The 11,439-nt window shown below is 48.2% G+C and overlaps 1 protein-coding gene across 1 annotated transcript; it reads right to left on the bottom strand.

Annotated features, from left to right (window-relative positions):
- Nucleotides 1–3,583: 3,583 nt before the first annotated feature.
- Nucleotides 3,584–11,439, bottom strand: LOC106047465 (protein DGCR6). The gene is made up of 5 exons (XM_066979307.1): nt 11,279–11,439; nt 11,041–11,201; nt 10,623–10,723; nt 6,960–7,100; nt 3,584–5,048 (listed from the first exon to the last, which is right to left on the bottom strand). The coding sequence occupies exons 1-5, from the start codon at nt 11,392–11,394 to the stop codon at nt 4,965–4,967; spliced, it is 603 nt and encodes a 200-aa protein (XP_066835408.1). The 5' UTR covers nt 11,395–11,439; the 3' UTR covers nt 3,584–4,964.

The following is an 11,439-nucleotide window of genomic DNA, read 5'->3' as shown; positions in this document are numbered from 1 at the left end:
AGACACTGAGGTGCGTGATTCCTCCTTGGCAAAGTCAAAATGCATTTCTTCTCCACAACTGCCTCAACTCCTCTAGAACCAGCGTAAACCCTCTGCACCCTCACCCCCTGCAGCAAGGCGCGTCCTAGCTCTGCTGCCTGGCACACAACCAACCCTGTTCCACCTGAACCTGCTTTTTACGGGCTTCATGTAACAGTCCTTGTATTTGAAGAGAGTGAAGTTCCTCTCCTGTGGTTTTATCTCAACCCTGACCCCTCTTGGGCACTGTTTTCAGGTGGAGGAATGGAGGTGGAAGGTGCTCCAGGCCTCTTGTGTCCCCACTGCCTTTCACAGAAACTTTTCCAGCTCTGCTGCACTCTTGGAAGGAAGGGAGCGGTGTTTGGGTGTTGGTGCACCCAGTGGCTTCACAGCAGTAAAATGTTTTTCATTTTCTTCTCTGCTCCCATCCTAATACTTCCTGATGTGCCATTTGATGGCTACTGAGCATGAAAGCTCATTTTTCTATGGACCTGTCAGTCATCACCCCAAATACCCAGAGTGGTAACAGTCAACTTGGAGCCTGTCATTTGAAACTAAGTGCTCCCACGTGCATATATTCACTTCTATCCATGCTGAACATACTTCCCTTCTTTGTAGAGGACCTTGCTATCCTCCTGTTCAGCTCAGCAAAGTATAGAACAAAGCATCAGGAAATGGGCCTCGTCCCTTCCTATCACTGCTCATCGACCTTTCTCTAGCTCATGAGTAAACACAGGGCTGGCACAGCAACTCTCCCTTTGCTCACTTTCTACCAAATGAACAGGTAACTCAGTCCGCTCGTGCATCCCCTCTCCACACAGCTTCTGGCATGCGTTGAGACTTTGGCAGAGCTTAAGGCCCAGCTTCGTGGGTGGCTGAAGCCACCTGAGCTGCAACCAAAGGTGCAGACGGCCCCCAGCTGTGTGTTCCTATGGTACCTGTACGGCCGTTTGAGAGCTCTGGGGCTGCACAGGAGCCGAGTCAGCTGAAATCCCATAATCTGTTTTAGCATTTCCAGCCAGATCAGCTCCTTTGGATTACTCTCACAAGATTTGACTCCAGCCCAAATACCATGGGCAGAAACACCGCCACTGCAAAACAGGGCCACAGCCAGCCCCGTATAGAATCATTACGATTGGAAAAGCCCTCCAAGCTCATCTGGTCCAACCATACCCCTACCACCACTATCCCTGCTAAACCATGTCCTTAAGCACCACGTTCAACCTTTCCTTAAACACCCCCAGGGACGGTGACTCCACCACCTCCTTGGGCAACTCGTTCCAATGCCTCACTGCTCTTTCTGAGAAGAAATTTCTCATAATTTCCAACCCCAACCTCCCCCGGTGCAACTTGCGGCCATTCCCTCTAGTCCTATCATTAGTTATCTGTGAGGAGAGGCTGATCTCCAGCTCCCCATAGCTTCCTTTCAGGTAGTTGCAGAGAGCACTAAGGTCTCCTTTGAGCCTCCTCTTCTCCAGACTAAACACCCCCAGTTCCCTCAGCCGCTCCTCATAAGATTTGTGTTCCAGGGCCTTCACCAGCTTCGCAGCCCTTCTCTGGACATGCTCCAGGGCCTCGATGCCCTCCTTGTAGTGAGGGGCCTGAACACAGTACTCGAGGTGTGGCCTCACCAGCGCAGAGCACAGGGGGACCATCACCTCCCTCGTCCTGCTGGCTGCAGTATTCCTGACACAAGGCAGGATGCCGTTGGCCTTCTTGGCCACCTGGGCACACTGCTGGCTCATGTTCAGGTGAGCATTGAACAACATCCCCAGATCCTTATCCTCTGCACAGCTTTCCAGCCACTCTGCCCCAAGCCTGTAGCACTGCTGCATGGGGTTGTTGTGGCCAAAGTGCAGGACCCAGCACTGAGCCATGTTGAACCTCATCCCATTGGCCTCTGCCCATCGACCCAATATGTCCAGCTCCCTCTGCAGGGACTTCCTACCCTCCGGCAAATCAACACATCCCCCCATCTTGGTGTCACCTGCAAACTTACTGAGGGTGCACTCAATTCCCTCATCCAAGTCATCAATAAAGATATTGAAGAGGATGGGCCCCAACACCAAACACTGGGGAACACCACTCATGACCGGTCACCAGCTGGATTTCACTCCATTCACCACCACTCTCTGTGCCCGGCCATCCAGCCAGTTTTTAACCCAGAAGAGTGTGTACCTGTCCAGGCCACGGGCTGCCAGCTTCTCCAGGAGAATACTGTGGGAAACCCTGTCAAAGGCTTTGCTGAAGTCTGGGTAGACTATGTCAACAGCCTTTCCCTCACCCACCGGGCAGGAAAGGCATCACCCTGTAGGAAGGTGTCACCCTCTAGTGACACAAATGCACTGATGTGGGGGGCTGCAGAGAGAGAAAGAAAACCTGCAGCTGAAAAAAAAAAAAAGAATATCTGCATATTCTCAGCCTTATACCTCCTAGTAATGCTTCATGTGGGGGCTGACTAAATTTTCCTCCACTGAAACTATGCTGATCAAATGCTCCCTTGATCACGAGCTATCCCAGATGATTTATTCTCTTAAAATAATCTTTTCAACAAATTAACCATGTCTGAGCACTCTGCCACTCTCCACCTTGCTCAGAAAGCCTCTCTAAAGCACAACCTGAGGCAGACTGCAGACATGGAAAATTTCAGCTTGGATTGTTTGCCTGGCAGAGCCGTACGCTGCTGAAACCAGATGGTGGGAGCATGAAGCCCAATTGCTCCCGCTGGAGCTCTGCTGCCGTTGTCATGGTACCACTGGAGCAGCCCGCCAGGCGCTGATCATAGAATCGTTAAGGTTGGAAAAGACCTCCAAGATCAGCTGGTCCAACCATTCCCCTACTACCAATATCACCCACCAAACCATGTTCCTAAGCACCAGATAAAGCCAGCCCGGGGCAGAGGGCAGCAACCCACACGTGCCATAGGCAGGGAACTCTGCTCCTCTCATCACAGGGCAGTGAAGCCTTGATATTTTAGCAGCTGAGTGCAGGGCTCCCAGCTGAGGGTCAAGCAGATACAAAATTCATGGTAATTCTTGGGGATTCTGCAATAGGGCAATTCCCACATCAACCTACTTTCCAGCTGGGGATTTTCCCCTGGGAGGTAGCGACCCCACAAGAGATACACCTTCTGTCTCCAATCACTGAACTGCAGTAGCATGATCCTGTCATGATGGATATGGGTGTGTGCCTCAGCCCTGAATTTGCAAAAGCCTCTTTGCTTCTCACAGTGTTGCAGAAAATCAAAATGCTGTTGCATTTGCATACATAAGCAGGCAACACCACCACCTCACCCTACTGAAAGACCACCCACAAAGCCTCCCAACAGCTTTGCAGTTTCCTTACTTCAGTTGGGGATGGTCCCAATTTGCTGAAAACCCCTATGGCTTCAGTGATCTGCTTTCATAAGAACCTAAGGGCTTGCAGAACCCTGAATAAGGGGTTAGTGACACATTTCCCAGCTTCAGCAATTAACAGCATTCTGAACCTTCTAATACTGCCTTCTACTGTGAAGAGGTAGTAATAGCAAAGGATGCAGGCAAGAGCAAACAGTAACACAAAGGAGAAGTCTCCCAAATACAATCCTTTGCTATAGGAATGCTAGAGAACCCTTAAACAATGGTCTTCGTGTAATCAAAGCCCTTCAACACATTGGTAAAAGTCCTTGATCCATCCCCAGCAGTTGCTCTGGCTTGAAGAGCCGTTCATCCACGAAGAAAAGAACTGCTTTCAGTCTCTGCCTTGCTCATCCCATTTCCTGTGAGCTCCCAGCATTGCTTCAGGTGTGCAAGAAATGCGCTGGTGTCAGGTCATGTGCAATCTCTTTTAGCCAAGCTCTCAGCAAGTGCTCAGATTCCTTCTGTGGACCACGTCTGAGGGATGCAACCAAGAGTTAATCAGCTCAGCCCTAAAAGTTCTTAGAAACTCTCCAGCTCTCTAGCTTTAATCTAGTGAAGCCCCAAACCCATGCTTATCTAGCAAGGATGGAAAAACTGTGCGATTGCTGACATTTAAAAAGCTGCAGCCCCAGGAGGCTGTACATATTGTTTTATTTCTATTCATTTGGAAACTGTTTTGAAGTAACAAAGCAAAAGCTCTGAAGCCTTTTCTGCTATCTGACTCGGGTGGAAACACCACTGACATCACGTCACAGTCCAGTGCAGGTGGACAGAGGCCTCCCTTAATAAAATCCTCCCTTAATAAAACTCAGAGGAGAAGCCTATGCTGTTAACTGCCTAGATGTCTCTCTGTAAGGGGTCTGCCTGTTTAGGATGCCGTTTCTGCCTCAACACACACGAACGCATCTTCTCGTAGATAAACTTTTTTTTTTCCCCATCCACCAGCTATCTGCACACTGAGGCTGCACCGGAAGGCCAACATGCTTTGCTTCCTGTCTGACAGGACAGCTACTCACTTCTTCCATCCCTTATCAGAGACACTCATTCCTCCTTGACTCAGAAGAGGAGATTGTAATTTGGAGATGACACTGCTCACAAACTCAGCTTCACTCCCCTAGATAACAGAGAACATCCATCCAGTGGTTTGGGTTTGCTGACTTGATGCCTACAATAGTCTCTCTCAACTTAGTAGACTGCCTCACTGACACTGCAGGCTGTAATGTGGCAGACTAACGCCCTCTGTCATCTCTAGTCTTCGTGACGCTTTGCAATGCCGCAGGAATTGCAACATGCATCTTGTTCCGAGGAGTGGAAAGGCACTCTGAAGCTCTCCAGCTTCAGCCTCTGCTCTCCAGCTTCAGCCTCTGCTCTGCTCTGGAGGTCTGCTTCCCCCACCTCTAAAGGTTACCTAAGGGACACAGCTATTTCTTCTACAGCTGCAGACCAGTAGCCCCTTCCTGATATAATATAAAGCAAATGCATTAATAGTCTGTTCTTTAGAGGGAATTCAGAAGAAAACCCTGGAAAGTAAACAGCAGATTTGCTTGTTCAGGAGAAGGCCTTCTCTGACTCAGATTCCTTCTGCTGTAACTTCCGAATCAGTTCCAGTAAATTCATCTGTAAAGTCAGCTCCTGTAAAGGAAAAAAGAAATTTTTGCAAGAATAAGATGATCCCATGCCCTTATGCAGGAAGCAGAAAGGACTGGTTTGTACCACCCACTCAAGAACGAGTAATCCTAAGGGAACAAAAGAAAAAGCTTGCAGATGCAAAACAAGGGCTTAATCTTAAGTGTTTCTACAAAACACAAGGCATTAACAACTTAAATCTGCTGCAAAGTGTAGCTGCATCAGGAATCCCACTGCTTTACAAATTGTTATTGGTTAAAAAAGGTTCTTTCTTGACAGTTGTTGAACAATAAATCCAGTGAGGGCTGTCAGGCCAGCCGGTTTTGAAGGTTTTCCCTTTTCTAACACACAGCCTTCAGTGGAGAGCAGCAGTCCCCTTGCACACACAGAGCCATACACTCTAGGGGAGGTTCTCCAGGTAGGCACAGCTCCCCTCCACTGTTCTTGAACAGCAACTCCAGTGCCTGATCCTTTTGCAGGAGACAAAGGAAGGAAGCAGGAGGAAACATTTTGTGTGCTTTCCAACTGCTTTCTTCTAAGATACATGCAACACACTGCTGTGCTGGTGTATACAATCCCCTCTTGCATTCTTCAAAACCTCCTTTTTCTGTGACTGCCATTGAGTTGAGACCACCATCTCCTACAATCACCAGCCTCAGCTTATTGCTTCCTTATACTCCCCTTGCCCTCTGCTTGTTCTTCACTCAAATTTATCTCACAAGCCATTTAGCAAATAGACTGTATCACCCCTGCACATGGCAGGGTATCTAATTCAGTAAACCCTGGTTCTGTGACGCAGGCTTGTAGATGTTACATTATGGAAGTAAAAACCTATTTTTGTAAATATATATATATATATCAACCACATAAACAGGCAGTTTATATAACAGACTGGGAAAAACACATCTGCTGATGCAAACGTATGGAGAACAACAGATTTCAGCACTAATTTCTTGTATGATGGCAGCATTCAAAGATGCAAGTCAAGGTCCGGTTTACCAGCTATCATAAAGGCAAACAATTAAATAAGAAACAGCAAATAGGAACCCTGGTAAGAGTTACCACTTACAAAAATAACATGAAAGGCAGGGGCAGGAGGGGAAACAAAGAGCTGCTTTCAGTATGAGTAATAGCGGCATAGGAAAAAAAAAAAGGGACTTGATCAAGGCTACGCAACCGGGAATCATGTGAGTTTTAGAAAATGGCTGTTTACTAGCTTCGTGTAAGCCAACTTTTCTCTCTAGTAGGTTTTTATCAAAATAAATTTAATCAGATGAAAAATACAGTTAAGAATAGTCTGTTCCTGCATTCTCTGCAAACTTCAGTGGCATCGTAATGAGATTTTGGAACTTTTAGTTTTCCATTCCTGTGGTGTCGGAAAACAGAAGAAAAAAAAAAAACAACAAAAAGCTAGGCAACTGCTATCAAGTTTTAGGAGCACTGGAGAAACATAGAACAATTCTCTAATGACAGTCTGATACAACTGTCTCCAGTAAGTCACAAGCAAGAATTAATGAGATGCCTTATAAAAAAATAAGACTTATTGAAGGCAATTTATATAGCTAAGCTAAGCACAAAAATGACAAACCTACTTATCCATTTATTTCAGTATTCCATGGACCCGTTCAAGAGTCACAGGACTGCAGGCTGTTGGCACAATGTTTCTTCCACCCCCAGTGGGAAAAACACTGCAGAAGGTTGGGGATATTGCCCTCTCTAACAGGTTTCTGTTGCTTTGAACCCACCACCTGGTCCGCCCAGAGCACGTTACACATCAGCTGGTGAGGCAAAGGACTGATCATTCTTCCTGAGCCAGCAATTCAGAATTCATTATGAATAGAGTAAGATTTAAAAACAAAAGTTGTTAGCACAACAGCGCTGCCAGATCTTACACTCACTGCTTAAACACAAACCTACCTGTGGGTTGGTGGTGATGTAGAAGCCTGATACCCCAGCCTTCTCCAGAGTGCTCTGCTGGTCTATGACTTTTTGGTCCAGTTCCAAGACGATTTTCTCATCCATCATTCGCTGTTCCTCTCGAATTCGTTGCTCCACAGCCTGAGATGATGATATGCAGCAGAAGAGTGGATTATTCACCTTCCTTGTGTACTTTTCTCATCTCTAAGTCTTTTACCAAAACCAAAGAGCTATTAGACCCTCAAGCACTCCAACTGTGATGACCTAGACTCTTCCAAGGACGGTAGAGGGCAGCAAGCACAGCCTCAGATCTTACCTTGAGTGACTGCCATGCCTTACAGCAAGCTACCTCTCATGAAAGAACAGGGAAACAGCTGGTACTAGCCTAGTTTATGTGCGTTTTGAGGCTAAAAAAGAGACCATGAGCAACAGATCACAATCTGAATGACTTTTCCTGAGGAGCACCAGGCTGTAGGTGAGTACTGCAGTAGCACATGTGCTAAAGAAGTCCGTAGTCCAAAAAACCACACATCCTGCAGCATCATCAGTGCTGCGAGGGAAGACTTGGAGGAGTAATACAAGCCACAGAAAATCACCACAGAGCCAGTTCAGATGCCTCCACGTTCTCTGCGCACAAACACATACAGAGCTGGAGCTTTACAGCAGACCCAGTTCCCATTTATTCACTAAGGAGTCGAGCTCCTCAACTCCTAGCTTTGCAATACGAAAGTCAGCTTATTTTGTATTGACAACAGCAAGCTGAAGCTTCATTTGGAACTACAGTATGCTGGGGCTCTATTTCTGGCAGATTAAGGATATTATAAAATGAACACTTTCCAAATAGCCCTATCAGCAGAACCCTCCCACCTCGCCTTTGCAGAAAACCACATTACCTCAGAAGAATAAACGGAAGAGCAGAGCATAGTAAAGGTATGGGTTCACTGCTTAAGCACAGGATGGCAGAGCTGGAACTCACTTGCCACAGACACACAGTGTAATGGCGGGGTGTAAGTTAGCCTCTCTAGCTGGAACACAGTGATCATTTGCTACTTCAGAGGCACACCGGAAATCAAGCGTTGAGAGCATGCTCTACAAAGGCTACTATGTTCTGCTAGCTGCAGAAGTGGGCTTGGCTAGTCACTTACGGAGAAAATGTCAACCTACTTGGCTAAAAGGAACACTGCTAGAGAGGGCAGAACAAAGCAGAAGGATCGCAGGGGTTGAGGACAGCCCAGCTCCAACAAAAAGCCACATATGTGCACAGCTAAGGCAATAAGATCTTACTGGGCTGCCCTGAACAACAGACTTCCTTCTCAAGACACAGGGAAAGTCAAGAAACACCAAATCTGCTCTAAACATAAAGGAAGGCTCCTTCTCCTATAAGGACTAAACGACAAGTTTAAACATTTTACCCATGCAATGCTGCTCCTTTGTAAGGTGGTAAACAAAGGCAAGCATTTAGCTAGAGACATTCAGGGCAATAAATATTCCTCAGTGCACAGAGAGGAAGAAGTCACTAGGTCTGGGATTTCCTGTGTCAACGACTGCGGTTTAAAAGGCCTGGGCAGATCCATCTGAAAGGGAGGACAAGTTCCACGAGTCCTGTGGAAAAGCCAGAATCTGAATGACAGTGGCTTCAGCCCTGAACAATCTGGAAAAAAAATTGAGATTTGTCTACGGCATGAAAGGATCAGCTGCTGTCTGCAAAAGGCCTGACCCAAATGAAGGGTGTTTCAAAGACCTGACTGGACAAACTGTGAACAAGCTGAAGCAGCCTCAGAGCTTACTCTGCTTTGAGCAGGAGTTTGGACCAGACACCTCCTGAGGTCCCTTCCAACATTAACTATCCCACAAACCTAAGAAAACTCTGTTTATAAGTTCTTTAGTCTGGAAGGCTCACAATCCTTGTCTGTGGAAGATTCAAATCCTTTGGCTCCCACATTCCCCAAGGACTTTCCTTCCTCTTGATGGCCTTAGGGCAAAGGAGTAGGTACCACACCCTTGTCTTCACTTAGTCCTGTGCTGAAAAAGTGATTTGCCCGTCCTTGGGCTTGAAAATCTCTTTAAATGAGATTTATTTACCTGCATACTGTTTAGGGTAGATATCCAACTCCGAGATACAGAAAAGTACAAAAGACTGAGAAAGTAAGCCTTAAACACAAGCTTTGGCTCAAGCGGCTGGTATGCTAGGCCAAGGTTTTAAGTGCTACAGATTCCATTAGGAAGCTGAACATCTAGAAACTACAACTTGTATTATCCCTCCTGTGAGACTGATCCCAAGCTATTACACAGGAACTGGTCTTCAAAACCTTTAACCAGAGAGAGCAGGTCTGATTAGAAATGTAGCAATTGTTACTAAGATTACTGATCTATTCCCAAAACGCTCTACAGAGTTTAGAATAACAGAGCAGTTATTCTGTCAGAGAATAACAGAACATATAAAAGGGAAGAAGTAACTTCAGTAACTTCCTCCTGACGGACGGATAAATAACACAAAAAGGCATGGGGAAGGTAAAAAGATGTAAGAAGAAGTTGTGCATGATATAATACAAGGAAAAACAAAACACATAATATGGATATGATTGTCATCTACTGTGAATCAAGTCTACTGAGCAAATACAATATTAAAAATGCTTTAGAATCAGCAATATAGATCATTATTTACTGCTATGCTGCAAATACAAGTTATTCAGACACAGAATGTCTAATATAGGTCCACACTGGCTTTAGTCATCTCAGTAAGAAATGAAGGAAGTGAAAACAAAAGATCCAACAGTGAGCTCTAACACCACGGTTGTTATGTACAAAGGTCAGAAAAACGCCTACATTTAAACAGTTATGCATTTGCCTTACGTGCAGTAATCTCATGCATACATTTGAATTACATGAATTAAGAAAACTAGCTACTTGTAATTTCCCTTACATTAGTGATAAGATAGAGACAGGTTTATAACGTATAGGTAAAATGATCTTCAGAGCCTTCGGACTGAATTTACCGCTCATGCTGAAGATCCTTTCTAGAAATGCCTTGAGAAACACTAAGAATCAATTTTTGTTTTTAGGTATCTTAGGTTATTTCTTTCAGTGTAACTAAGTAAAACATGAGTTTTGAGTGTTCTTTGCTTTCTCACCTTCTAACACATGATGGTAGATTTTACGCACGTTTATACTTTGCATCAACTTGCTGTCTATCCATATGCAGGCTTCAGCTTGTAATATAACAAACAGACTCATTAGCATATTGTGGGGAAGGCCTTGCTCTTTTAGAGCAGGTTCCTCAACTTCCATGATTGCCAGATCAGGTCTGGGCTCTAACTACACTAGATGGCAATGGCCTGGGGCAATCACCTCTCTGTCAGAAGGGACTGAGGGGTCAAAGGGCAGAGCCAGAAAGAGGGCCATCCAGCTGGAATGGAGAGCCCAGGGTACTGCACGCATGGCCAGACAAGCTGGCTGGCAGCTTCCAAGGCTTCACGAAGGACTAGATAAACCCTTTGGAGGTGCCAAGGGCTGTGACGCTCCTGCAACAGCACCAGCTCCTTGGGTGGGACAGCTGGGAACAGCCTTGCAGCAAAACAGCCGTTAAGCCCCAGGGAAGGAGACAACCTTTGTGCCTACGTGAAGGGTACCGAGGGAAACTGTGCCCACTCGCTCACCCCTTACCTCCATCTCCCGCTGCTGGGCGGCACGGAGGATCGGCAGGTTGTGCGGCCTGCAGCACTGCTGGGCCTCCTTGTGCCGGTGGAAGAGCTCCTGCTTCAGCCCTGCTTCGGGGACAGGGTCAGGGCCCCGCGGCCACCGCGCCCCCTCCTTCCCTCCCTCCTGCCCTGTCCCCGCAGCGTCCCCACAGTGTGCCGGCGCCCCACCCTGAAGCCCCGGGCCTGGCTACCCAGCCTCCCCGTGCAGCCCCCTGGTGCCCCAGGCCCCTCTCCTCGGTGACCCCCCCAGTGCCTTCACCACCTACCCCCGAGTGCCACGGGGCTGTCCCCCGCGGTGTCCCCACCGCCCTCCCGCCGCCCAGTGTCCCCATCACCCCCCGCAGCGCCCCCCCCTTCCCCCGCCGGCCCGGCGCCCCGCTGACCGCGGTGCTCGCTGTGCAGCTTGAGGCGCTGGCTGTAGAGGTTCTTCTCGGTGAGGTGCTGGATCTCCAGCAGCCCCTGCACGATCTCGAACACGGTCCCATCCAGCAGGGCCAGCGCCAGGTCGCTCAGCGTCGTGTAGGAGAGCCGCTGCTGGCAGGAGCTGTCGGGGTGCGGGTCGGTGCCGGAGCCGGTGCCGGAGCCGGTGCCGGTGCCGCCCCGTCCCGCCGCCCCGCGCACCTGGGCAGCGCCTTCACGAGCGCCTGCAGCTCCGAGAGCAGCCGGTAGTGCCGCTCCTGCTGCCGGGACAGCTCCGCCGCCGCCGCCTCATAGCCGCCGCCGCCGAACCGCTCCATGGCCCCGCTCGGCCCCGCTCCGCCCCGGCCCCAGCCCCGGCCCCC

The sequence above is a fragment of the Anser cygnoides genome, chromosome 17, assembly GCF_040182565.1.
Source record: "Anser cygnoides isolate HZ-2024a breed goose chromosome 17, Taihu_goose_T2T_genome, whole genome shotgun sequence".
NCBI classification, from domain to species: domain Eukaryota; kingdom Metazoa; phylum Chordata; class Aves; order Anseriformes; family Anatidae; genus Anser; species Anser cygnoides.
The sequence above is the reverse complement of the archived record's forward strand: the minus strand, read 5'-3'. Positions and strand labels throughout refer to the sequence as shown.